This window comes from Pezoporus wallicus, unplaced genomic scaffold (assembly GCF_028554395.1).
Source record: "Pezoporus wallicus isolate ANWC-B61680 ecotype Strahan unplaced genomic scaffold, APGP_CSIRO_Pwel_v1 contig_8705, whole genome shotgun sequence".
NCBI classification, from domain to species: Eukaryota; Metazoa; Chordata; class Aves; order Psittaciformes; family Psittacidae; genus Pezoporus; species Pezoporus wallicus.
Window position 1 is genome coordinate 1,918,496 of NW_026638439.1, and position 27,556 is coordinate 1,946,051.

The following is a 27,556-nucleotide window of genomic DNA, read 5'->3' on the forward strand; positions in this document are numbered from 1 at the left end:
ACCAATGCAAAACTGCTGGGGGGGGGGGGGTCAGCCTGTGCTCACCCCCTGCACTGGGATGCAGCTGAGGGAAGGCTGCGCTCAGTGGGATGTAGGGGACACCGTTGGTGGCCTTTGTGCTGGCCTCTGGGAGAGGGGAATGTTCCACCAGGGAGCAGAGGGAGCAGTGGAAGCAGCTGAGGATTGTGCTCTGTGCACTGAGAAGTGGATGCTTTGCTTTCCCAGCGAGTGCACACGCTTCTTTTCTTTGCTGGTCTTACGCTGAAAAGCTGAGATTTATGTACTGTATGAAAAAAATACCAGAAAAAGAAAGAAAAAATCCTAATGTTCCAAAATAAAGGACAGTATATTTTGTACTTTGTAAAGTGTTAATTAAAATTAAAAAGAATAAAAAGTGAAACATACGCTGTCTGCTTTTGTACTGATCAAACTGATGAAAATAAAGCAGAGCTTGGCATTGTCTATAAGATGTAGCTCTTATTCTTTCAACCTACAACCACCCTGGGCCTCACGCCCAGCAGTGCCCTTTGCCTACATACACCCCTTAAGGAAGCTCAGCCAAGGCTCTCTGGTGTCCTGGACCTGCCTCTGGGTGTGTTTCCCCCCTGGGGATGGTACCCACCATCACCTTCATCCTGCAGGTGTTCTCTGGGAGCCACCAAACCTGCCCCATCCTGTTCCCTTAAAGTAAGAACTCAGTGGGATACGCTGGATCCCGGGATACTCAATGAGCTGTGCAGTGCCATGGCCATAAGCTTCTCGGTAAGGAGGAGCTGAAGAACCTGCTGAACCGTGCCAGAAAAAGCAGAGAAATGAGATGGATCATCACCCCTATCACTTACAACATACACAGTTACTACAATTTATATGGGTTTTTAAAGGGAAGCAGCTCATTTACATGAACTATAGTCATATCTTCAGTGTAGTGTAACCTATTTTTGACTCTTCTGGTCAAGTGTAAGAGCATTCATGCAGGAATTCAGTGTGGGATTGCTATCTGGAATGCAGCTTTAGTGCAGAGCATTGCCTCCAGGGTTTAATCCATTAAACAAACACAAATCAACACTTGAACTGCCAACAAGCTCACACTGCCTGCAGCTACCTGCAAAACAAGTGATGTTCTAGGCTAAAAACGCAGGATTCAGGCTGTTAAACCCCAAAGACACTGCATACACTGAGACATTCTTAGCGTTAGTAGTTTTCTTTACCTGCACGGAGGTGCTGGGGTTGCAATGGGAGGGGGTAAGGCTACAGCCCCTTCCAGAAACGCTCCAGACCCCAGATTCTGATGAGTCATGACAAAGTACCATTATTTCAGGAGCAGTCTGAATGTTTCAGGCTCATCATTGGCTGAGTCATTTGTTTTTCAAAGGATCCTGTTGACAAAAGGCACCCAGTGCAGCAGGTGCCTAAGCTAAGCTCTGTTTATGGGCTTGCTCATGGTTTACCCCCTTGCCGTGCAGGGGCTGCGGGAGCTCTGTCCGGGCCAGCTCTCCTGCCAGCAGCCCCGTGCAGGATGCAGATGTGGAATTTAGGCACCAATCTCCCACTGTTCCCCCCTGCAGCCCTGGAGATGGCTCCTCCACCAACGTGCCTGGAGCTGTATGTGGCTCTAGGCAAGTGCCTTGTCCTCAAGCACTTTCGGGTTATTTTAAGCCAAAGCCAGCAGCACGGTGCTGTTTGAAGGGTGAATTACTCTTGCTAATCAATGCGAAATCAAGTACGTTAGTTTAGTTCTAATTTGAGCTGTGTCCCTGTTGTTGCCCCCCCTTCCCCCTTGCTGCAGGTATATTTAGGGATGCAGGTGTATTTCGGGCTGGCTCATTTGCTGTACTTTGAAGGACAAAGTGATGCCAAGTTGCCTTCCAGTGCGTAGCTGCAATGACCTGGGGTCACTGCACCACAGCAGGGCTCCTGCACCCTCCTGGGTGTGGATGGCTTCGGTAGGTGCTGGGAGGGAACAGCATTGGCCTTATTTTTCTATTTTCTTAGCCTTTTTTTTCTTAAATAAAACCTTTGTCTGTTAATTCCTAACTAGAGAGCGGCACATGGAGAGGGGCTGCTGCTGCTGCAGGAATGCTGCTAGGGCCTGGCCCCGAGCCTTTCTTTGGTTGAAGACACATCTGGTGAGTGATCTCCCTGTCCTCATCTTGACCCACAAGCTTTCAATCACACTTTGACTGACATCAAGGGTCAGTGCTGGTGCTGGCCAGGCCATCAGCTCCCTGCCACTAACCTTGTTCCTTCCCCTCAAACAGCGCGTTCAAGAATGCCCAGAGCCACGGTAATGAAAGCGCAAACACTCCCACTGCATTAAGCCATACAACACTTCTAGTTAGGGCTAAAGACCTTGCTGGCATCTAATTACCACCCTGCATTTGCAATTTATTGCACAGCAAGAGTGCAACACAACCAGGTAGGACATGACATGAATCCTCATCCCAGCAGGAAGCAGCTGTGAACAAGAGCAGTTCAAAGCCTGCAGCGCTCCCCCCCCACGATCCAGCCAGCCTGGGCAGCCCTTCCCAAACACCAACATCCACGACAGGAATTGCTGGCAACACCTTTCTTCCCCTAACTCCTCATATTTGTTTTCAATGCTTTAATAAGCTTCCTCACATTAAAAGGGCACAGCTGCTCCCAGGAGGCCAACAAGACATGTTTGAGCAGCTCAAGCTGCCTGAGTCGCATGGAGAAATAAGATATAAATTAAAGATAACTTAATGGAGTTCACAGCAGTGAAGCTGTGCCACAATTTAACAGGAGTTTTCTGCTTCTTCTGCCCCAACCCACCACACACCACCAGTTACACAGCCACATCAATAACAACCCATATACATGTCCCTGCGTACTTTATTTCACCTTTCCTGTATTATATGCAAAGCTCTTCAAGACTTGTTTCATCAAGAGTTTACCCCTTGACTTTTGGCAATTACACAAGATTTGATACAGAACTTCAGCTAAATGTGAGTGCGTGGCGTCCCCTGGGTCCATGGAGACCTGCCTACACAGGGATCAGTCCTGCAGATACGGAGGTGTCTCAGCTGAGAGAAGAGATTCCTGTCACACCGCTGTGACTGCTCACGTTTAAGTGCAGAGTGCAAGATGGAGCAGCTCACGTGTGAAGTCAAGCTCAAGAATATTCCCATTACCACCGACAAAGACTTTACAATCACTTTATTAAAAATGCACCAGCTTGGGTTTTGCCAAACTCATTTACACAGAACACACATCCCCCCCCGAGAGAAATGACAAAACTTCACCTGATGGTTTGGGTATTTCACCAGAGGGAGCTCCCCACACTTCAGTGTGACATTTGTAAGTGCCTGCTACAGGTACACACAGCTCCTGCATCCCATCTCCATCAGCTCACCGTGGCCTAACCACGCTCACCACAACTTCTGTGCTAAGAAGGTACCAAGAAACAAGGTTCTGCTTCTTGCCCAGTAAGACTCCATACCCTGCTCGGTGCTCCCAAAAAGCCTGTATGATATAAAAGGCTTTCTGCAACTGAGAGCCACCAAACCCCTGAAGGCAGAGTGCAGGGACGCTCCCCAAAAATCAAAGGCAGTGGTCTGTGGTCAGCACATGAAGACTAAAGTACTTGTTGAGCAGCAAGCACTGTCACTGTTCACATCTACTGCCTGAGCACCAACCCTGCAAGCAGCCAAGAGGGAGCTTTGTTGCCAGCCTGCCTCCATAAACAGGACAGACTGGCTACTGTCACTATCAATCTATCCTTCCACAGCATCAGCAGCATAGACAGCCTATGATTACCTCTCCAGGCTGTCTTATTTAACAGTACTTTCTTCCTGCAAACAAGATCTCACTCCTCCACTTTAACCAACGTGCTCTTCTGGTGTTCAGAGCTCACGTGGAAAGCCTGTAACAGCCCAGGGTAAGAGCACACCTCTGCCTCCCAGCCACTGTGCATTCAGCTTCCACACGAACAGCAGCCTGGGCAGAGTGCAGCTAGTGGTGCACACAAGGACAGCTGTGCTGGACTCCAACAGCCAGCATGACTTTTCTTTCACATAAAGAAATAGTTATTAAAAAACCCCCCTTTCCTTGAGAAATACTTTGGATAAGGCCAACCCTGACACCCCAGAGCTGGTGACAGGGAAAGCGTCTATAAATTAATGTCCTGTGCTACAGATTTCACCTCATGCCAGTCTTCCCTGATGGAGATGCCCTCCATCCTTAGGCACAGAGGGATTCACCAGCTGTGGCTGGCCTCAGTCTCTTCGTAAGCTCATCACAAACCATCCAGAGCACTCCTTGCATTTTCACTCCTCAGGGAACGTAATTCCTTCCTGCAGCCAGGCTGGAGCGTTTCAGTGATGCAGAGATGACAACACACCCAGGAGCTACTACGGCCATCTCTGCTCACAGTCACTTCTTGCTTGGCTTCACAGAATGAGTCTTCCCTTCCAAGAGCTCATCACCAAGTGCCCCCATCTTCTTAGCACAGTGCTGAGGCCCAGCAGTATGACTAGGTAAAAGACTTAACCATGCTTACCATATGATCAACTCCACACGCAACGTCCACCACCTCACCGGGTACAGTCACCTGCATCAGACACACAAGAGTGCATTATTTCTTCAGCTGGGACTTTCCACCTGGTATTTCCTATTTCTCCTTCTCCTCCTGCTTAACATGCCAGCTGGTTTCACAGGGACGTGTGCCAATGAAAGTGCCACCTTGAAAACCCAGAGAAAGAAGATTCAGCACCAGACACGCTTGTGCGCTGAGCCGTCTCCCTCCACACTCCACAGAAGGACATAAGCCTTTGGAAGGACAGAACATGAGGACTCACTAGCAGATAGTGAGGAGACCGTAACCTCAGCCCATCTGTTCTGCAGCAGAAACAGCACGACCAAACAGAGTGTAATCCAGATAGCAGGAAGAGGATCTGCCCGAGGATTTGCCTCTTCTCTCATCAGCAAGGACTGGAAGAAGGCAAAAGCTCAACTCCAGCCTAAGGCAGTTTTTGCTATGATGCTAAGCAGATCCAACTCACTCACTAGAACAGTTACAGCTCTTTCATGTAAAGCTGACTTCAAGCAGAGGCTACAAAAGAAGTTAGAGCTAAGGGAGAGGAGAGGTGGCTGGTTCTAGAGCAGGACGTCACAGACAAATATCCTGGTAACTGCCCCTGCTTTGATACATTGCTGCAGTAGTGCCAAACAGGAGCTGGCTGTTCAAGGGAGCATAACCCTCAATGTCCACACTTAGGGAAACCTGGACATGCCACACTTGGTGAATTCACAAACTCCACTCAGCCACAGCAGTGTGGTTTTAGGCAAATGCTCCAGAGTTGTCTTTTTAATTCATTTTTAACAGAAGAAAGCATGCTAAAGATACACATCCACTGCAAGTTCAGACATAGGGAAGGACTCCAGGGTGGTCCCACCAACTGCCTCCCTCCTCTCCTACTCGGCCTTTATGGAGACTGGGAACATCTGTTAGGCTGAGTGCTGAACTCCAGAGCCAAAGACTCTTCTACACCCTCAGAGTCTGGCTCCCAGAGCCATCAGAGAAGGGAGTGGAACTGGAAGCATTGCAAAACAGCTATGAAAACAGTTCAGTGGCTAAGGATCTCCTACTACAGCTACATAACCCATCCACTGACCCACCACCATAGCTGCCTGACATGGGAGAGGAGCAAGGGAAGGTCATAGGTCCACTCCTATGTGGACCTTTCTGCCACTATAGTCTGACCAATGACCAAAATGTTCACCTAATTCAGATGTGTAATGCAAGCCTTTTTGGTCACAGATGACCAATACTGGTGGTTTTCTTTGCAGCCTGTACAAAAGTGTGGGTTAGTAAGGGAGGGAAGAGGCAGTAAGAGGCAGCAGGTAGAAAACTGTGGATGAGTGGGAGGCAAGAACTGTTCAGATGCAACAGAGTACCAGATGTTGCTTTGGGATCCGAAATGGATACTGAGATAGCAGACTAAAGAATTCCTGAATCTCTCCATCCCCAAGCACGCTACACAAGGACCTCTGGAAAACAAAGCAGTTCCACAGTCACCTCGGGAGTCCACTTTTTTCAAAGTTACTCAACAAAACCACACAGCAAATCATGTTTCTTCCCCTCAAGACAACAAAGACTAGCTAAAGAATATACTCTTGACCTTAATACTTCCATTCTTACCCTCCATGGGAAATAATGGTCTTCCATTCTTCCAGTTCCCAGGCACCCTCTTAGATTCTTGCCCCATACAAACAGTTCTCCTCTGTCTATACAGGATAAAAAAGAATCAAAAGAATGAAACAGGGCAAAGTCATTAAAAAGGAAGAATTCTCTTTGAGATTCTGACAACTGTGGCTACAGTGCTTCTGGGAGTATAAAGGGCTATACATGCAGTATGAAAGCCATTAAGTTTAGTTCCAAGTACAATAAATGTACTTGTGCTTAGGGAAAACGATGCCTAATGAGCAGGACAAGCAGCAAGTTCTGGGCACAAGTCTTTGCTTCCCCCTCTTACAGCTCTTGCTTTGGAATTTTAGCTGAAGAAAGAGCGCAGCAGAAGAGATGCCAGGGAATCATTCATGGTGAAGTCAATCATTTGTGCTGGAAATTAGGCAACAACAGCTGACCCACATCAGCTCTCAGCACAGCAAATCAGGTAAGCAAGGCAGCGAAATCTGTCCCAGGCCACCTCCCAGGGACTGGTTATTCTGCTGGATAGAAGTGACCTTCTAATGACAACTGGGGAAAAGGAACTTGTGTTCAGTAGTGGGAGAGTTTTAAGCTCCTCAGCAATACATGTGGATCTCAGAAGTGTTGAGATCAGCCTCTAGCAGAGACAAACAAAATACAGTCGATAACATGAGCACAGTTTAATCAGAAGGCAGCTTTTAAAGCTTCCTCGATACCAGGGGGAGACCAGTTACAAGCACCCTGTAACCAGACTTACAGTGCCATGCATACCACAGCCCCAAGAAGGACTAAGCACGATGGCACCTGGCCTGTTTCATTGGTAAACTATTACTTTGGCCACCAAGCAATGGGTTTTCTGCGCTGCTGCCCTCTGCTGCCCACTCTCAGATGGCTCTCAAATCCAAAACTTCCTTTTAAAGCTGGTACAAAGCACAGGGTGTACATATCAACCATACCCTCTGCAGGTTAAATCCGAGGTCTTCTCACCTCAGATTGTTAACTCAATTGTTCAGAGGAGCCAAGAAACCCCGAGTCTGATTTAGACTCAGTTTTAGTTTGTTCATTTATCACATGAATTCCTGCTGCTTCGGAAGTGCAGCTGACTTAATCTCTACAAGGAAATGAAAAAAACCGTCCCAGGTTTCCTGTTTTAGAGAATTGTTTTGTTTGCTTTACAAGAATAACACTTCCTTAATTGAAGCATATGCTAGTGCAGTACCCATGTCAGAAACCATGCTGACGCCTGTAAATGTGCTGCCTGCCTCTCCTGTTGCAGTCCAGTGAGCTTTAAGTCCAAAGACAGATTCTTGGGTTTTCTCTTAACTGCGAATAACACGGTAATGGGACTTCTCCATGACAGCAGGACTAGAAACTTACTTGTAAGTGCTGCAAAATGGCTGAGTCCACAGCGAACGTGAGCAACACGGATGTCCGGATTGAAGTCTGACCAGCCAAAAAGGCTGGGTGGGATCATCTCTGGCACTGCTGTCTCTATTAGGTTTGGTCCTTTCCCAAGAATTCCATATCCCCAGACAAAAACATTTCCTTCTTCTGTATTACAATAAGAACACATTCTGTAAGAAAGTCTGTGCTTGTGAAATTCGTGCCACGACCAAGAGTTAATCAGGTCCAAAAGGATATTTTCCTCTCTCCCAGAGCAGTCTAGCACCTTTTGACTATTTCAAACTTCCAAACAATGCATTCCCATCCAAATGCCTTCAGTTTTTCCTAAGCAGTGCAAGCGGATCAAGCTTCACAGGCAAAACTTTCATTGGGAAATCATGCCAACACAGTGTGGGCTGGATAAAAATACTTCAGCTTACTGACTGATGGGATAGATGTTGAGTGTTTTATTACCACCACTGTTTCCGTTGAGGCATGGCCAAACCAGCACTAGGGCAGTAGCTCTGCCTGGCATTCTGCCTTACATTGGGTGCCTGAGAAAGGCAGCAGTTGGACAGCATAAGACAGTATGTTGCTATGTCTGCTCCCTTCAAGCTAGAAACTCAAGTATCTTTGTCTTCACAACCACATCATATATATGAACATCTTCCTTGAGATGATCCTTCATGAAAGTAGTACAATCCTCTCCCTCGTTCCTTTACTTTCAAGCTGTGCTCCCTTGGCCACCAGCAATCCAAAGCAGCACTCATTAAGAAGCCTGCTGCAGAGCTTCACTGTTCTCAGAACTCTCTGCTCACCAGCTGAGTTTATCAAGATTTATTTACGTGTCAGATTTATAGAATTTGAAGGGCTCTTTTTCTCTCAAGTGCTGCCATCCTTCCTCCCTATATCCATCTTCATTACAGACGCATATGGCCCGTGTGATCAGAAAACGAGATCAGAGCCACAAGCAGCAACCATGCTCTTGTTCTAGTTTGCTCAAGTGCTCACACAGCACATACTGGAAGCAACACACTGTGGCTACTGAAAGTAACTCCCTGTGTATATTCTTACATCACAGATTTCTCAAGTCTCCCACCCTTCCTCATTAAAGACAGTATTCTTCTGTTTCCAGTAAAAAAAAACCCAGCATGCTCCATGATGCTACAATCCACTTACAACATGGGCTTGCACTAAAGAGGATGAATGTAAAAGCAAGCTCACCCGTCAGCACGACATTGCCAGTCCCTCCACACGCAGCCTCCTTTATCTTCCCAATCCTGAATGGCAAATGTCTGGGAACATTCACCTGTGTGAGGTTGCAAAAGACTTGTTACAGACAATGTAAACTGCCAACTAGATACACAATTTAAACTTGGTCTCTAGCTCCGATTAGGGGTTACATTCACTGAATTGCTGATACAGACAACCCCTATTGCCTCAATTACAGATTGAATGCAAGTCCCAACATTAAAAAAAACCTACATGAAATGCATTAAGGCTGAGAGCGAGGACAAAGTGGAAAAAGTTACCCACTGGAAAACTTAGATGGATGGCAACAAAGATGGGAACGCTTAACATCTGCTTACATCCCTGGCTCTCTGAGGCAGACCCAATGGGAAAGTCAGTACACTGGCAAGTTTTCACAAAATTGGCCCATGGCATTTTTGAACAGACTATGAAAAAATCACTTGAAGAAAGTCACTCTTATCTGGTACAGTTCAGCACAACAGAATCATACATAGCTTGACACATGTGAACAGTGACCCTGGATTTCCAGTATCCAGCTCTGCGATTCCAGAATTTGGCCTTTATCTACATTGTCCCTAGAATTCCCACTTTGACAAACACGCCATTCATCCATTTCAGACCCTCTTGACCTCCACTGAGCACCCAGCCAGGAAACTACTACACTACTTAACCTGGTCACTGTTTCAGGCCTTACAGATCTCAGTAAGCAGCCTTACAAGAACAGGCATAGGAAACAGAGGTACCTGTCCATTCTTAGTCTTCTGCTAAGGGTAGTTTGAGTATCAATTAATTCCTTGACTCCATTTCCTACTTTCACTGTAGGAGGAAACCATCTGCCCAGTTACCTCAGTACTACAATCCTTAGTGTCAAGTCAGCACTGTATCTTTGCCCCTCGAATTTGCTCTAAAAAACTAAGCTGTGAGACACTGGGATTTGCTGAGGACTCAGCTATAAACCTACTAAGTTTGCTCATGAAAAATCACCAACATACAAGTTGATTGGAAGGGACTTCCAAAGATCATATGGACCAGCACCGGGCTCAAAGCAGGACCACTCCAAAGTCTAGATTAGCCAGCCAAAAGCCTAAATCCTGTCCTGAAACCAATACAGGCACTCAAGCTGGATCTAAATTTGATGCAGAATCCACAGGATGGGGAAAGAACACGGGGTGCACTCTTCCTTTCTAACAGACAAACTGGGGTGAGGTGACACAAACTTTTGCACATCAATAGCTGGGAAATGTACTGCCCTAAAGCTGTACAAACATTTCAGAGAGAGTGGTTTTGTGAACATAGGTAAAATCAGCCTGCTAGTGGTGTGAGTTTATACTGATTTATACCGCTGCCTAAGGAAGCCAGAGCAGGGAGAGGTGTGTAATTCTTGAATGTGCACACAGCAGCTGAACTGAAACATGCAAAACCATGCCCTCAGGCTAACTGACCTGTGTGGTTTCTGTGACAGATGCCAACTGCAGGTATTCTGAATTTCCCCAACCAAAGACATCTCCTTCATCTGAAACAGCCAGGCAACAGTCCCCGTAGGAAGAGACCTGGATAATATTTACTCCAGCAATGTCACCACGCAGCTTAGTAGGAAGACTGGTGATGTTGTAGTGTCCAAGACCTGAAAGGAAAAAGAAATAAAAGTAGAGGGATTATGAAGCATTTTTTCCAGACATACTTTTAACACCGACATAGGACCATTTTGTCATGTTAGAATCCAATCACCTTTCCTCCAAAAGAAATCTTCCTGTCCATCTGTTTAACTACCAGTTTGAAAGGACAAGCAGCCACAAACACCAGTTCTACTAGCCTCTCTAGAGTACAAAACACCTTTATACAATCACACCTAGAAAACAGTCTCCTCCCTCATCTACATGGACCAAAGTGTTTTGAGAGAGCAGTAACCAAGCCAGGCAGATATCACAACAGAGGTGAAGATTCACAAACTGGCTGTATCCTGCCTTCTGCAAGGAAGGCCATGATTAACAGCACACTGCAATCGGACAACAGGTGAAGTGGCAAAAGAGGCTGGGAAGGAAACACACTACATGGCAAAGGGCTGCTTGGAAAAGAGGACAGAAAGGGCTGCCAGAGGACAGAAACAAGAATGGCCTACAGTATGTCTACACAAGACAACCACGGGAAGCACCCAGATTCAGAAGCAGCAGAAGGAGTGGTAGAAAGGATTGTGAGGAAGTTCTTTGACAGAAGCCACCAGAAAAAGGGCATGGCCAAAGATCCTATGCTAAGACAGCAGCAGCTGCCAAAACCTTCTGTCAGTTCAAAGGAAGCAAGAAACAAAACAGACCCTGAAATAAGAATTGGGAAGGCAAAGCCTGCCCAGAACAAGGGAGCTAACCTTCCCATACCACTTCCACATCCCCTCACAAGCGTGCTTAGATTGCCAGCGTGGCATCCTAAAGCTCTTCTAAAAATTAACTGGTTTGTCTCAGTTTGGTTACACAAGAGTATTCAGACCATCTGCACACAGCTGGAAACATCCCAGCCCTTTTCTGCCCATACATGCATGACAAATATACATCAGAAGCTCTGAATTAGGGACAGCTTGTTATGTTCATCAACCCACTGAAATGCAAGCTGAACTGAGGTCCTACCTGTTTGTCCATCAGCTCCCCATCCACATGCATAGACTGTACCTTTCTTGGTTCTAAACAGGCTGTGGTCCTGCCCACATACAACCTGCACACAAGCAGAAAGTCAGAGCTGGTCAGTGAAGTTCATGTGTTGAGAATGGATTTAATAAAGCATTACTGGCAAACCAGCTGAGCAATGAACCTCTACAGTGCCCATTATCTCAGATTTTGACTGTTCTCTCCCTATTGAAAGCTCTACAGACAGGGAAGGCACGATACAGAAATTTCCTTGTGGAAAATACTGCTGCAGTTGATTTGTTCTGAGATCCAAAGCAAGGCCTGGTTAACAGAAAGTTCAATTCAGCAACAAAGAGTAAGTAAGAGATGTCCCTTCCCAGAGTGCTACCACGTGGTTCCAATGCCAGCTACAAACTGCTATTGATTCCTTGCCATGTAAGCGCTCTAGGAACACATCTGTTCTCAAACTGACATTTATGTTGAACTAGCAACCATGCCTGCCACAGGCTTAACAGGAACTAAAATTAAGACCTTCAAAAGCAGACCTTAGAAATCAGCCAAAGATTAAAGATATTTAATCCACAAGTTAAGAGAGTGGAGGCATCAGAACAACCTCCCTGCCACACAGGTACTACCTAGGAGTTGAGCAAATGCAGCCCAGGATATCATTTCCTTCTCTACAGCAAGGGCACACTGCTGGCTCACAGTCAACCTGGTGTCCACTGAGACCCCCAGGACCTTTTCTGCTGAGCCAGTCAACCCCCAGCATGCAGTGGTGTCTGGGGCTTTTCCTCCCCAGGTACAGGAATCTGCCCTTCCCCTTGCTGAACTTCACCATCAGCCCATTTCTCCAGCCTCTGGACAGCAGCACCACCCTCTGGTCTATCAGCCACTTCTCCCTGTGTTGTCATTTACAAACTTGCTGTGGGTACACTCTGCTCCATCATCCAGATCATCAGTGAAAATGTTAAACAGAATTGGACGCAGCACTGACCCCTGGGAATACAGCTCTACTCACTGGCATTCAACTAGTCCCCATGCCAATGATCAGCACCCTCTGAGCATGGCTGTCCAGCCAGTTTTCAATCCACCTTCAGAATTCAGATGATCCTCTTACCTGGACAACTCTGCTGTCAAAGTCCTTCAGCTGATGAATTACATGGCTTTCACTGGACACCATCAAATAACCACCGAGAAGACAAAAGGCAACACAGAGGATTTCAGAGGACTGCAACCAAAAAACATGAAGGTAGACCTGCCTTTACTGAAAGCCCCTTTGCTATTACACAAAGAGATTCTTTCACATGTTCTTTTCTATATTCAAAGAGCAGTTCCACTACAAAACTACTGCACAAAGAAGAAAAGTAATTTTGTGTTCTCTTATTTCAGAAGAACTGTCACTTTTAAAATATAAACTCTCATGGGAATTAGGGGTGGGAGCAATCCTCAAATTCCCTAGTCTAGAATGAACACAGACACTTGATAATACTGCAGCACCTATATAAATACTATACCTCACTAGAGACTCACCAGATATCCCAGAGCACAGTGTAGTGTTAACATCCATGTCATTCTTTCACAAAAGCATGACTTCTGCTGTTTTGAACAATCTAATGACTAACTTCCAGTATCAAGGTGAAAAAAAACTAGCAAAATCACAGTTGTTTTCTTTAACTCCACAGGAAAACTCTTGTGGATCACAGAGAGAGCAACAAGCAAGACCTCTTCTAGGCCCTGCCAGGGAATCGGTGACTTTCAACATATTCCCACTATCCACTTCCATCAATACCATCTGAGAGAGCATTTTGAGAATGCACTTTGGTGTGGCCCATAAAAACCCTGTAAAGGCAAAGCACTGCAGATTTAAGTGTAGTTACAGCAAAGAGATTAAACAAAAGGATGTCTCTCTCATCATTAACTGGCATTTCTAACACCTTCAGATTTTGCAGGAGGCTAAAGGGAGAAAGACTGACTACTAACACCAATTACCACGAGCAGTTTATGAAGGCTGAGCTTTCTCACTATGCCCTGTGAAATCTGTCACATGCTGACATCTTTCTGCCTTTCCTGAATGTAGTCAGAAGGGTGCTAGAGCCCAGCCTGGATTTAAAGCCAGGCTGTTTACATGATGCCTGCAGCATAAAAGCCTATCCTTGGAATACTTAAAACAGGATCCTTACACTACCAGACTTTTCCCAACTCCAGGCTTTTCTGTAGGGTTGTTTTCATGCAATTATGTTTTTTAAGATTAAGGAAGTTCAGTCTCACCTGTACGTTTCATCTTCAACAACCTTCCGGCCACACTGTCCATAAGAATTATTCCCCATGGTGAAAACTGAAAAACAATAATAAAATGCACTGGTTTTATTACTGTTCCCCTGAAAGCCTCTTTTCAGGTACACAAAATATTTTCGTGTGGTCCTCAGTATGAAAGGTAGAATACAGTGCTGTAAAAATTGGCACTGGCTTTCTTCAAACCAAGTCCACTTAAATTCAAGTGACTGAATCCATTTTTGTCAACAATATCCCAACAATATTACTGCAGGCACCTGGAGCCCATTGGCTGTTTTTAGTAACATCCTGCTGTTGCCAAGGAGACTCAGAAATAGATCATCACTCCCACAGGAGCTTTAAATCAACCCACGAACCAGCTCACCCACTGAGAAGCAGCACTGGATCACTAGGCATAGCACTGAAGCCACCTCACCAGAGAATTCCCAGAGATGTGGAAAGCCACTTCTCAAACAGGATCTTCTGTGTAAAGGCCTGTTAATGAATTGCTTTTGTAAGTGTAGCACTCTGGGGCTTCAAGACGAAAGTAACACAGGAGTATTGGTATAGTCATCCAAAACTGCATTCAAAACCATGTTTGTCTTGTTCAGCCAGACAGGCTACACTTGAACAAGGCCCAAGGCTACATAAACAATCCATATTTTGCAACACTTGTAGTGAAAAAGCTTCCAACACATTTATAGCTTGAGCCAAGCAGAGCTCAATGCAGTTATCAGCTCAGGGCTCTCCCTCCCAGCAACAATCCCACAAAGGCCAATAGCAACCTGCATTCCATTTCCAGTGTGAACAGGCTGCCTGGGGCCTAGTTCTGAGAGACAATCTTTCTCAGAGCTTTTAATAAAAGTACAGTGCTGGTGACAATGGACACCTGACAAGCAATACCTCCTTCACTATCCGTCAGGATCAGGGAATGGGCTCTCCCACAGGACACCTGTAAGACTCGAGTCTGCTGCGGCTTCTCCAGTGGTAATGGAACTGGAGAGGGTTCCAAGATGTATTCATAGCCCTTAGCTTAAGGAAGAGAGAGAAATTTTACAAGTCAGTAGCTTCCACAAAGCAAATTCATCATTTATTTGCCCATCCTGTTGTACATACGCACACTCGCTTCTATTTTGCTCCGAAAGCAGATATATTTTAGAAAGCCAAGATACTAACCTAAGTAAAAGGCTGACTGGGATTCTTCGGGGCGGGGGGGGAGAAGTTAAAAGCCATAGGGATGGTTGAAGCCAATAATCACTGGTTGAAGTCAAAAATCCACATCTACAGGGTAGATGTCATCAAGGTTTCAGGTGGCCAGAACTCAGAAACAGAGGCTTTCAGCCACATGTTTACCCACTCTGGTAAATAAGGCTGGATTATGGCTTAACACCATGCACGAACTAAGCACTCTGTGCAACCAGGAATACTGCAGTCAAGGTACAACAGCAGCAATCATTAAGGTGAACAAAAAATATCTTAGGGCTTCATATTTAAACAACTGTGGATTAAATGCCCTTTCAGAAAAAAGGAATGCAGGAAACATTAGCTAGCCTGGCTCCCCAGGGGGTAAAAGATCCAGCATTTACAAAAGAAAACGACAGGCTGTACTAGAAAGAAGATTTAGTAACATGAAGAATATGTAATCAGCTATGGTCAACTGGGAAACAAAGGAAAAAAGGAAGAACAGCAAAACATTAACCAGTACTAGGGAAAAGGTTAAGGGGAGACAAAAAGCTTTGATATCAAAGCTACTGTAACAACTGAAACAAAACCCAGGAGCACCCAAAGCCGTATTCTGCTCACATGCAGCAGTGCTTTAACTAGTTCCCATTTAAAAAATACCCAGAAAATCTAGATAACCTTTTACAGCAAGACACTACTTGATGTGACAGGCATTATAACTGGCTGTTTGCCAATGGTGGGAGCCTGGCATGCAATATAGCAGGAACTGAAACACGACGTTTGTGTCTGTCTAGAGACATGGGAGTTACAATGCAAAAAACCTTTTCTTCTCTCACTGTTCCTTCCAGCAGAGCGCCACAAGCTGCTGGGATCTGTGGTAATCATCACTGAAATCAGAGGGGTTCTGGAGAAAAGAGGCAATGAAGTAACTAAGGAAGAGGAGGGCAAGAGCAAATTATGAACAGTTTAGCTTAGAAACAGCTGCAGTTAGAGCATGAAATGAAATAACTCAGAAGGCTGCATACTCCCTTGGAAACAAAGGATCTACAGGGACACCGTGCTGGGACTAGTAGGTACCAAAGTAAGCTTGTAAAACTGAGTAATGAACTCAGCTTTACAACAGGAAGCTCATGTCTGGGAAGTTAAGTAGCAATCCCACTGATCTGCACTGCACTGTCAGCAGATCCTACCACACACTGAACACTCTCTTCTTTAGAAGTGCTTGAACTGCAAAATTATTTAACCTATTTCTGGATTCTCTGGCAAAAACAATCAGCGGGTTAGATGAAAAACAAGTCAATTACAAGATACCCCTGAGACTTCAGCACATGCAGAACTAAGAGCTGAAGCAAGTCAGAGACAGCCATTCTATTGGAGAAGTCAGTGGTTTTCCTATCTGTCTTAGGTGGAAGATGGCCATGTTCTCCACTGAAATTATCATCTTAAATGCGTTCGAGAGTCTGGTATGAGACAGAGTGACTGAATAACACGTTTCTCTTTCAAAATGCAATTTGGTATTAAAATAAAAAACCTCTACAGGCTCACAAAAAATTCCACTGGCTGTACAGAAAGATCTCTGTGGGAAAGCAAATTAGTTTATAGGTGCAAAAGCATCTTGCCAAAACTCTTTTATTAACTAGTCCACTACAGTGTCTACTACCAAATTAGAGAGGTTCAAAGCAACACCTTAACCACACACACCCCCTTCTGCAGAATAAACTGTGATATTTTAGTTATATCCAGGCAAAAATGTAAGCACAGTGCACAGAACAGATGCATACTGTGACCAATTACAAGGCATACAAAAACACAGCTAAGTTCCCAAAAATACCCCCTTAAAAACAACCAAACAAAAGCACAGCCCTGCACTCTGCATCAAAGCCTCCTGGACATTTTTCATGCTTTCTAGTGTGAAGTTTCTCACATCAGATGTATCCTGTAGTGCTGCCCTCCAAGTCTATAAAACACTTCAATCCTTACTTCGGTCTCTTCTGCTCCTCTGGAATCCAAGCTGGGAGTCCTTGTTCAGCCCCATTCCCCACACCTTGGTGATGTCTGTGGTACGAGAGGACAGCAGAGTGAATCCATAACCGCAGGCAGCAGAGGAGATCTTCAAGAACAAACACAGACCACACCATTCATTTACAAACTGGAGCTTAGAAGAACAAGTTTCACCCTACGCTACTGGGCCATCAGCATTCAGCCTTCCTTAAGCTGTATCCAAACACAGCCCAGACTCACAGTACGCACGGTCTTTACAAAACTGACTGGAAACACCCCTCAGTGATACGTAAAATAGTGTAAACTCAAGTCCAACATTACTGCTTTAGTTTTATTTTCGTGTGCATACATACACAGAATCATCAGGGTTGGAAGGGGGCTCTGGAGATCATCTGGTCCAACCCCCCTGCTAAGACAGGGCCAACGAGAGCAGGTCACATAGCACTGCATTATTTAGGACCCATTCAAACACAACAGGAAGCGCTACTTGCTGGCGAGCAGCAGCGCATAAAACAAACCAAAGAAAATTATGAAAATAACATTCCCATTTTAGTCCTTTTGCCAAAGAAAAGCCCAGTATAAAAGCTCTGACTCTCCTGAACTGGACAACAGTGTAGCAGCTGAAACGTGCAGGCAAAGTAACAACGCGATTTGCAACCCAAGGTTCCAATTTCGTGGAGGTGAGAGTACATAAAAGCCACTGAAAATGACCCCCCCTTTCTCTGATAAACGTTGTTCACCATCTTGCTCTTTCACGCCTTCGACAAAAGAATACCGATTTCTTTTCCGAACTCTGTGCTACCGCAGTTACACCAACAACCACCCCGACCAGTGCCTCTGCAGCCATGAAATAAATGAATCACGGCAAGGCCTGCACATCCCGCTCCGGAACGCCTTTCCCTGCCGACAGACGCAGCCTGCCCAGGCGGGCTGGCACGGCCGGAGGAGCCGGCCCCGCGCACACCTTCTCCTCCGTCTCCAGCCGGTAGGGAGTGGCCTGGATCCGCCGCGGCTTCTTCCAGCCCGCGTCCGGCTTTACGAAGCTGGGGATGCCCAGGGCGCCCGAGTAGCAGAAGCCCCACACGAACACGCGGTCTTTCCGCTTGGCCGCCTTCCCCGCGTACTGGAACACCGGGGCGGCCTCCTCGGCCTCCCTCAGCTGGCGGGTGCTCTGCGGGGCCGCCGGCTTGGCCAGGCCCCGGCTGGGGGCGGGCAGGGGCCGCGCTCCCCTCAGCGTGCCCCACAGCGAGCCCCACATCGCGCTCCCTCAGGCCGCCATCTTGTCGACCTCTCACCCGCGCCTCCGCTCTGCGCCGGCGCCCACTCACCGCCCCCTATACGCATGCGCCCAGCGGCGGGGCCGCGGCGCTTTCTTAAAGGGGCTACGCCACCCGGGAGCGTCCGACACGGACCCACACCTGGACCTAGATCGAATCCCAGACCCACACCTGGACCTAGATCGAATCCCAGACCCACACCTGGACCTAGATCTAATCCCAGACCCACACCTGGACCTAGATCTAATCCCAGACCCACACCTGGACCTAGATCGAATCCCAGACCCACACCTGGACCTAGATCTAATCCCAGACCCACACCTGGACCTAGATCGAATCCCAGACCCACACCTGGACCCAGCCCCAATTCCAAACCTACGCCTGGTGCCAAAGTACTAGGGTTAAGAGTGACCAGGTGAGCAATCACACGGGTCTGTGTTGTACACCATGGAATGTGTCTAACCACGACGAGCATCATGGACAGCCGCCGGGCAGCACAGGCTGTATTTTGCCTTGCTGATTAGACAGAGACATGTGCATGAATTAGAACGAAAGTTCAGACAGGAGTGAATCCTTGACTAACCCTGCGTAATTCTAATACCAAAGTACACACCCCTTTGAGACTAATTAGAGGACCTCCCTAATTGTTTTAAACATGAAGCATATGAAAATATGTCATCATGGGTGGTAAAGGAAACTGTTACTTGCCAATCGGTTACACCTTGCTAGTATAAATGGCAAACGAGTTGAAACAAGAGTGTTCTGGCTGTGGCGGAGGCTGAGCACCTGAATCTGCAGAATTGAAATAAAACCAAGTAATTTGACTCCTTGTCTTGATTTGCTTATTGGAGAATCCTCATTTTAGGGACAACACACCCAGGCCCAAATCCAAACCCAGACCCAAACCTAGTCTCATACTGAGAACTAGACCCAATCCTAGCCCTAGACCCTAACCTGGACCTAGGTGCAGTTCCAGACCCGGACTCAGACATAATTTTAAACCAAGACCAAAACCCAAACCTACACCGAGGTCCAGACCCAGGCTCCATCACAAACCCAGATGCAGACCCAAACCTGCCTGGCATGGCAGCGGCAGGGCTGGCTTGGTGGCACACAAACACAGCCCTCACACCATGCTCCCTGTTGAGCAGCAGCCCTGTTCCAGAGGCACTGGCACTGTGATGGCCACTGGCCTCCTGACATGGTGGAGGCCACCACTGCCACACCTGTGCTGCTATTTCGGGGTCCACCTTGTTTCATCGCTCCTACCTGCACATCCCAGCCTTCACTTTCCATAAGAGGGAGTGAAGCAGCCACTTTCCAGGAGGAAGCTGCCATCCTTTTGCTTCCCCAGCCAAATTTCCTCCCTGATATCATCTTTAGCAAAAGACCCTTGCCCAATCCTCTCAGCATCTCCCTGGTACCTGCACTGACCAGCTGTGCCAACATGTCTATAAAGTGTCTCTCCTTTATTGGTGAAAAACGCAAAATCATCCAAAATACAAATGGGGGGTAAAAGGGGGCCTAGTGGCAAGGCTCTGGGGGCCTCAGCTCCCCTGGAGCTGCTGCAGCAGGACCCTGCCCATGGTGTCCTTAGGACATCTTGGGCTCGTCATGACGGTGGATGGAGATCTTTCTCCGGGTGCTCTCGGTGCAGCGGTTCAGGATGAGGTCTTTGCTGGGACGGGGAGGAACAGCAGGTTGAGCCCTGGGCTTGTTCTCCTCTGGCTCGTTTTTCTCAACTGTGGGTAAAGCAGATGTACAGGTGGGTCAGAGCTCTCCACCACCCAACACCTTCATGTCAACGTTCAAAAGCTCCCTATGTAATGGCCACCAAAGCTCCAGCCTCTCCTCCTGTCTCACGTGCATGTGATGGTCTTTCTGGAGGTCAGGGTGGTGGGATGAGCCCACCAGTGCCCAGCTGGGAGCTTTGCCCAGTTGGAAGCCCAGCCCTAGGTCTGCGCAAGGAGCTGCTCTCCCTTGGGAAAGCTGTGGGGATTACAGATCTAAAGCAACAACAGCAACCTCCTTCGTGCATCACTTCCCTCTAGGTGCTTTGCTGGCAGCTAACGTACATGATAATGGTAGTGGTAACGGCAGCACAGGTGAGGTTAGGTGGACAAAGGAAAGGTCCTAAATGTGGGCTGACCTCCCACCAGGACCCTATTCTGCTCCTTCTCTGTCAGAACTATAACCAGAGGTAAGAAACCTCACTGAAAAGAAACACCGCCCTGCACATGCTTTCCCCATAGGAAAAGGGTGGACAGACAAGTTGTGGCCTTCATGTGCTGTCCTACTCCAGCAACCAGCACTGGAAGGTACAGGCCATGCCTGCAGGACTTTAGCCCATGGCCAGGGCAAAGGCCCTGTTGAGACTCACTGATGACATTGGCTTTGTTCTGGAAATTCTCCTTCATGTTCCTCCTGCTCTGGATGTACTTTCTGCTGTTCCTCCTGTAGGTTTCCTGGCTGATCTGCTTCCGTCTCTGCTTGTGGATGCTCTTTGCGTTCCGGATGGTAGATCTGCAGGGAGTTAGAAACAACACTTTCAGTTTTCATGTCAGCAGGCTCACACTGTGCACTTCCTTGCCGAGCATTTCTCCCCACACACTTCCTCCTCTGCCTCACCCAAACCACAACATCTGCTGTTTGGTTTTGACCAGTGGAAAGCAGTGAGTGGAAGCCAGTACTTGGGGGCAGCTGTAGGGGAGACGTGATGTACAGCATGTTAGGAGGTAGCTGGAGTGGTGCTTTGGAAGCAGATACTGAAGGGTGAAGCCTGAGCACAAGTCTGGAAAGTAATGATGGGAATGACAAGGTAGATTGGGCGCAAGGCTGGAAGGATGAGACGGACGTGAGGTTTATCCAAGAAAGCCTTGGAAGTGATATATAACTGATGAATAGATCTACACTGCTGCTTCTGTACTGGCTGAAACACTGAGATCCCTGGTGTGGGGTTTGGCTTGGCTCCCTGACACCCAAGGATTGGTTCCTGGGCCATAAGAACAGCATGTGAGATATGTGTCAGCGTGCACCTGGATGTGCAGTGTTGAACCCACAGCAGAGGAACTGCTGAGAGAAGTGAAAGGCTGAGCAGCAGTCCCCAGGCAGGCAGAGGGAGGCCACCACTTTGCCTTCGCTACCAGGGTATGAGCAAGGTGGCTTCTGATACCCATCCCATGGCATTGTCCTCCTGCTCTGCTTGAGGCAATGTGCACCCTCCCTGCTCTGAGCACATACCCCATTTCACAGCAAAGCTCTTACCCACAGCAGCAGGTCACCACCTTTGCAACAGGGCTCAGCCTGGCTGCTGTCACCAGAGCCATAGGGACAGGGTTCACCCTTGGGGGCAGGTCACTGTTCTTGACACAGGCTACCACCCTACCTTAAGGGCTTCAGTAAGCATCACTGCACTCAGATAGGTGGATTTGGGCCATTTCACACTGTTTCACACTCAATCTGTGCTCCAGCAGAGCTAGATTTGGAAGGATTCTATAGCATGTTTTCTCATAGGGAAGAAAAGATAGCAGCAAGGTCTGCCCTTCCCAGCAGTTCTCTTTGCATCAGAATTAATGAGTTATTACTGCTCTTTATCTTTTTTTTTAAATCAAAATAAAATCCCTTCCATTAGCTCAAATCCTCCCATCAGATTAGGCCATTTGGCAGCTCTGATTAGTCAAATCTCTCCTCGCTTCTCAAAGATTCAGTGGATGCACTTAGGAAATAAGAAAAAGGCCAATCTGAAAATTAAACTTGATTAGCCCATAAAAGAAACTTTGCAGAAGGACAAGGAGAAATACGCCTGGCTGGAGGACCTGTTGGAGCAAGGAGCGTACAGCCCTACATCAGGAATGCTGGCGTGCCTCTCTGCCTGTGGAAGTTGGAGAGCACAGAGCTATTTTTGCTCCAGGGGGTTGCCCCCTGGTCGGTGTGTGCCCTGCTCACATCTCTGCCAGGCAGTTCCTTATTGCCAAGGAAGCAAGGGACACCACAAACCCCTGTCTGGTTTAACTTCAGCCCACTCAAAAAGAGCTTTAGTCCTCCCTGCCCACTCACCCCCCCCGAGCTTCTCCTACCTCCGTGGAGGAGCGCTCCGGTTCCTCAGCTCACTCTTCACAGAGGTGTTCACCTCCCCAGCTTTCTGCAGGTACATGGAGGGGTAATAACCCATGGTTTCATCCTTCCTGCAGAGCAACACAAAGCAACGGCACTTGCAGTCATGGCTCTGCACCTATCACCTCCTCATGCCCCCAGCTGCTGCTGGATGGGTTATTTCTCCTGCTGCTTGCAGCGAGGAGGGCTTTGACTGTCCCTGCACCTTGTGTGCCCATGGCTCTCCCTGAAAGTGTGGCTTGAGTCCCAGAAACAAGTAGGTAGCAGGAAGAGCAATGGCTCACAGCTTTCAGGGTCTCACCAGCTCATACTGTCTCCCCTGGGGGATTCTCTGGGCTCTCAAAGCATCACTCAGGGCCTCCTGCCAGACACCCTGCTGCTGCGTGCTCAAGAAATGCTCCCTGGTCCCTTGGCCCATTACGCCGTCCAGCCCAGCACATCTGCAAACACCAGGAGATCCTCCTGGTGCCATGTGCCTATGCACAAGCTGGTAAAGGAGGATCCCCAGGGTTTGCAGCCACACCGTGTCCTGCTGTGAATGCACAGCCTGTGGCTCTCCAGAGCACAAAAGCAGCTGGGATTCCCCTTGGGAAACCCCGAGTTGTGCAGGGCAGGCTGGAATCGAAGCTGAGGTTTTGTAAAGGAAGATGTGCTGCAATACTTAGAGTAAAATAACAAGGGCTTTTTCTACCTGCCTCCTTCTTGGACATTTCAGAAGCCCCCAGCAGAGGAAGCACCAGCTGCAACATTTAACACCTGGCAAAGGCACAGGCTATCAGAAGCAGCCCTGCAAAAGGAAGTGCTGGGCAGCGCACCCACAGCCCCGATGTGAAGGACTGCTGCCTCATCCCTTCCCTCTGCCTGGATCCCTGGTTCGCCTGATTTGTTCTTGGCATCTCTCACCTGATGACCCACCAGCCATCAAGGAGCTTGTGGATGACTTCGATGGCATCACCCTCCTTGAGGGTCAGCTCATCCTCCTCCATGGCTGTGTAGCTTTTGTGGACAACGTACGGCTCACCTGCACACAAAATCGGGTCAGCAGGTTGTGTGCTACCTCCCGAAGGGTGGGGCTCAGCCTCTCCAGCACTTAGGAGAGGAAGCACCAGAGCATCTACCACACGTTTTAGGCAAGACCAAGGTCTCCAAGTGTGGATTCAGACTTCCTCCAGCCTTGACAGAGCCTGCAGCTCATCCCAGCCCTCCCAGTCCCTCTCCAGGAGAAAGCTGGTGAATGCAAGCAGTGGAAGCACATCTATCTCTGCTGAAGAGCATGTTTCTAATTCAGGCGATTAAATGAGGAAGAGGGAAGTGCTGTGCTAATAGAGTCTGCTGCAGTGTTTTGAAAACCACAGAGACAAAGCTGGGAGAGCGACCAGCATGAGGCGGCAGCATCTTCCCCCTGCTCTGTGCTGTCATGGAAGGGCTGATGAGGACAGTGCAGGAGCCAAGCACTGGGAAAAGCCTGCACCTAGGTCCTAGGCTCAGGTGCTACACAGTGCTCCTTTGCTAACCCAGCAACACAGCATTCATCCAGCTAGCCCAGGATGGCCACTGGACGAAGCTCTGCATCTGTGATCAGCCAAAACAAGCATCTGATGTTGAGCGGCAGGTCATGGGAAGCTCCTGAGGTTGACACTGAGGCACCAAAGCCATCAGATTTATCCCTCCTGGCAGCTCCTATAGCGACATCTCCCTGCCCGTCATTCCTGCTCCATGTGAACTGCCCAGCTGGGGCTATCGAATAACCCACTCCAGCTGGGAGCTGGGGGAGGTTCTGCTCTGCTGCACACCCTGGTTACCAAAACATTTCACCTGCGTAGTTGGGCTCCTGCTCTTCAGACTCATCAGGCCCATCCATCGGCTCCAGATAGGATGCTGGCACCCAGCCCCGTTTATTCTTCAACTGGCAAAACCACCAGCCTGCAAGGAAAGCAGCCATGGGCAAGAGCAGAGGGTGCTTGGGGACACCAGCACCAGGGTACAGGCATCCACGTGGCCTGGGGCGGAAGGGACGGCACCAGGGCTGGTCTCTGTTTACATGGTGCAACCAGGGAGCTTGGCCAGTTCATCCCGCTTCCTCCTGGGCAGGAAACCAGGCTGAGGCATGTGAGAAGGTTGCCAGGATTGCCCCTCACCCTCCCTGGCCAAAACTAACTGTCATGTGGCTCCATCTGAATGTGAAACATGTCCCAAGGGGGCGGGAAGTGCCGAGAGGCCGGTTACATTTGCTCTGAGCCTCTTCTCTCCACCAGGAGACCCTGCTACAACCACCTACCCTTTAACCCACGCGCTGGCGTAACTGACTTGAGTTTGGAGACAAGATACATGGGCAGTCCCCATCCCTGCTGAAACAGTGGCCAGGATGCGCCTGGCGCTCAGGGGTCTCTGGAGGGATGGACACATACCGCTCTCGCTCTTCTCCACGACATCCACCATGTCCCCAGATTCTAGAGCCATCTCAGTTTTAGAGCTTTTCTCATAGTCAGCAATAGCTCGGTACGTCTGCAGGACAATGGGGCCCGTGATGTCTGTATGGGAGAAGTGAGAGATGTTCCCCACTCTGAGCATGCCAAAAGCAGCCCCAGGGTGGCCCAAAGTGCTCTCCCAGCCTCTTCTGGTCCTAAACCAACTGAATCCCAGGACAGGGACTTCCCTTGAGGCTGTGGTTTCAGCTCTGGCGCAGAGACCGTGTTCTTGGCCAGAGCCATGGATGGCTGCCCGTCTCCCTGCCAGGCTTTGTTGCTGCTGAGACAGCCGCTTGCACCCCTCCGAGGCCTCTTACCTGTGGAGTTTTTCTTGGCATCCTTCGGCAGGAGGAAGACCTCAGGCTTCCTGATCCTAGATGGGTCAGAGCAAAGGCAGCTCAGTGCCAACCACCCCTCACTGCTGGCAATAGGCTGGGAACACAGGATTTTCCCCCCAGATGGCAGGCAGCTGGACTCACTGGCTGTCTGTGACAGGGTTCATGTCATCATGACGGACCTTGAAGAAGTTGACCACGTGCAGGCAGCGGGAGATCTTGTGAGGCAGGTTGACCAGCGTGTAGCAGTACTCGGCCAGCGTGCCCTGCCTGTTCTGGGTAGAGCGCTGGCCATCAAACCACTTTGGGGCTGGGGGAGAGGGAAAAAGACTCAGAAAAATCAGACAGAGTGCCCTGTTTTGATTACTTGCTCAAGCAGGCTTCTCTGAGTCATTAATTTAGCCCTGAAAACAAGTGGATTTGGCCCCAAGGGTACTGCATGGCTGCATGGTGCCCATAAGGTGAAGCTCTGTAGGAGCATGGCTCCATCTCCTCCTTTGCTGCTCCAGCCTTGGCAAGCACAAGGGAGACATGCCCAGTGCCCAAAAACCTGGGGAGAAGCAGCTATTCTCATGATCCTCCCTGCTTCCTTTTTAAGGAGGAAATTAAATAAAGGGGGAATTTTGCTGACCTGTACCTTGCCTGGGGACAAACCATCAGCTCTTTTCATCAGTTCATTTCCTGTCATCAAAGACATATTGCATTGCTTCCTCTTACAACATATGTGTTGCCATAAGGGCACTAAAACCAAATCCACTGATAGTGTCACTGAAGCAGTGCTCAGCTCAGGCTCCCCAAAGCCAAACCCTTTGCATCATCAAGGAGGCTCCCACAGCCAGTGCTGTGGATGTGCCTCCAGGGTGCCCAGCCACTGGGGAGGAAGGACAGGATCTGCAGGGCTGGTAAGTCTCGGGTTAAACTGCTGTTGCTGCTGCTCAGACCTTTCTGGGGCTTTGGTTTCTTTCAAGCCCAGTGGGCAGGAACGCCAATGGTACCAAGCACCTGCACTGGAGGAAGCCAGTGGAGCTCGGCCCACTGGGGAATTTCCCAGCCAACTGCAATTTCTGTTCCACCCCCAGCCTCAGCGCCTGTCCCTCACCTGGCAAGTGCGGGATGATCCGTTTCTCCGTATTGATGTCCCCGGATTCAATAGGGAACATCTCCTTCAGTGCTTTCTGTGGAGCAGACCCAGGTACGCCTGTGAGGGTGGCACCAGGAGACCCTTCTGGAACAACCCCTTCCTCATGCTCACCCCCCTGCTACCAGAACGTGCTGGCTGGACCCAGGACATTGGGAGAAATTTTCCTGGGGAGCACAGAGATGATGGCTCCTCCTTACTAGGAGCAAAGGACATTGAAGCACTAGCACCTATGTGCTTCTTCCAAGCCAGGTTTAGTTTGGGGCAATTTCAACTTGAATTCACTCTCTTTTTCCACAGCCTGAGCCTTGGAGCTCTGGACCGAGGGCTGGGGCCCACCTTGGGACAACTTACGTGGAACTCGTATATCTCAGTAAACCTGCGGTAGACAAGCTTTTCAGAGAGGTCGTTCCACTTCACCAGGAATATGTAGACCTGAGGGGCAAAGCATAGAAGCTGCAGCTCTGCAGGCTGAAGCCCTATGGGTGCTTCCATTTCAAATAAACTGTTTTTCTCCCACCGCCCCAGTACGAGTAGCTCTGCCCAGGTAGCCAGTGAGCTGGGCACTAGGGAAGTTCAGCAGGGACAAAAAGGGGGGCTGAAACATGCAGACAAGTGGGAATCAAAGAGGGTAAAGCCCTTTCCAAGCCTGCAAAGTAACCAATGGATTGAAAAGGAGGTGCCTCAAAACTTGTGTGTTAAAGACATTTTAGCCTTTGCCTCCATCCAGCTCACACCATCAGCCATGATCCAACACCCCCCCGCCCAAAAAAAAAAAAAGAAAAAAGAAAACAAAGGCTGCTTTTAGGCCTTTGGTCATGTTTATCTAAAGAGGTTTGCTGTCCAGACTCTTTTTACACATCCAGTCCTCACTACTCAGCTTGTCAGAAGGTCGTCGCATACTCACATAATGCTGGCTGGGGAAGAACCTTTTCTCGTAGCCCAGCAGCTCGATGTGCCGGATGAAGGCATCCCCCATGGCAGCTCCGAGCCGCGACGTCCCGCTCCGCCCGCCCTGCTCGTGCCTCCCCGGCCGTCCTCTCCTCCCGTCTGCCTTCGCCCAGCTCCGCTCCGCCGTTAAAGCCCCCGCGAAAGCAGAACTCCGGCTGCAGTCGCAGCGCTAACTGCTAACACTCCCTTCCCCGCTCCCTCCCGGGCACCGCCCGGCCGTCGCACGGACACCGCCTCCCTCCGCTCCGGCACCCCCGAGGGCACCCGCCCGCCCGGGATCCGCCTGTGACGGGGCCGTGGTGCGGGTGCAGCGCGGGGGCACCTCTTCGAGATCGGCGCTACCGCGATGAAGTCCTGGGGTGGCTCAGCTCAGCGTGACCGACGGCAGGCACTGCCGGGCAG

At 48.8% G+C, this 27,556-nt stretch overlaps 2 protein-coding genes across 2 annotated transcripts; both read right to left on the minus strand.

Annotated features, from left to right (window-relative positions):
• Positions 1-3,279: 3,279 nt before the first annotated feature.
• On the minus strand, positions 3,280-18,130 carry RCC1L (RCC1 like). The gene is made up of 11 exons (XM_057410706.1): positions 17,837-18,130; positions 16,852-16,981; positions 14,593-14,721; positions 13,687-13,753; positions 12,536-12,587; positions 11,422-11,506; positions 10,246-10,427; positions 8,777-8,861; positions 7,547-7,720; positions 6,161-6,246; positions 3,280-4,570 (listed from the first exon to the last, which is right to left on the minus strand). The coding sequence occupies exons 1-11, from the start codon at positions 18,128-18,130 to the stop codon at positions 4,493-4,495; spliced, it is 1,362 nt and encodes a 453-aa protein (XP_057266689.1). The 3' UTR covers positions 3,280-4,492.
• A 1,473-nt stretch (positions 18,131-19,603) lies between these two features.
• Positions 19,604-27,284, minus strand: NCF1 (neutrophil cytosolic factor 1). The gene is made up of 11 exons (XM_057410707.1): positions 27,111-27,284; positions 26,558-26,638; positions 26,165-26,240; positions 25,210-25,375; positions 25,048-25,103; positions 24,671-24,793; positions 24,078-24,185; positions 23,166-23,283; positions 22,226-22,333; positions 20,530-20,672; positions 19,604-19,891 (listed from the first exon to the last, which is right to left on the minus strand). Exons 1-11 carry the CDS (start codon positions 27,180-27,182, stop codon positions 19,743-19,745), a joined length of 1,200 nt encoding a protein of 399 aa, XP_057266690.1. The 5' UTR covers positions 27,183-27,284; the 3' UTR covers positions 19,604-19,742.
• Between the last annotated feature and the right edge of the window lie 272 nt (positions 27,285-27,556).

Excerpts from the sequence above, each read along its gene's own strand:
- NCF1 (XM_057410707.1), bottom strand. The coding sequence starts at position 27,182 with ATGGGGGATGCCTTCATCCGGCACATCGAGCTGCTGGGCTACGAGAAA. Across the intron at positions 24,186-24,670 it reads CGTGGAGAAGAGCGAGAGCG|GCTGGTGGTTTTGCCAGTTG; the intron begins GTATGTGTCCAT and ends CTTTCCTTGCAG. Across the intron at positions 19,892-20,529 it reads GAACAAAGCCAATGTCATCA|TTGAGAAAAACGAGCCAGAG; the intron begins GTGAGTCTCAAC and ends CTTTACCCACAG.
- RCC1L (XM_057410706.1), bottom strand. The coding sequence starts at position 18,130 with ATGTGGGGCTCGCTGTGGGGCACGCTGAGGGGAGCGCGGCCCCTGCCC. Across the intron at positions 14,722-16,851 it reads GAGGAGCAGAAGAGACCGAA|CTAAGGGCTATGAATACATC; the intron begins GTAAGGATTGAA and ends CTCTTCCTTAAG. Across the intron at positions 8,862-10,245 it reads CTGTCACAGAAACCACACAG|GTGAATGTTCCCAGACATTT; the intron begins GTCAGTTAGCCT and ends AACCTCACACAG.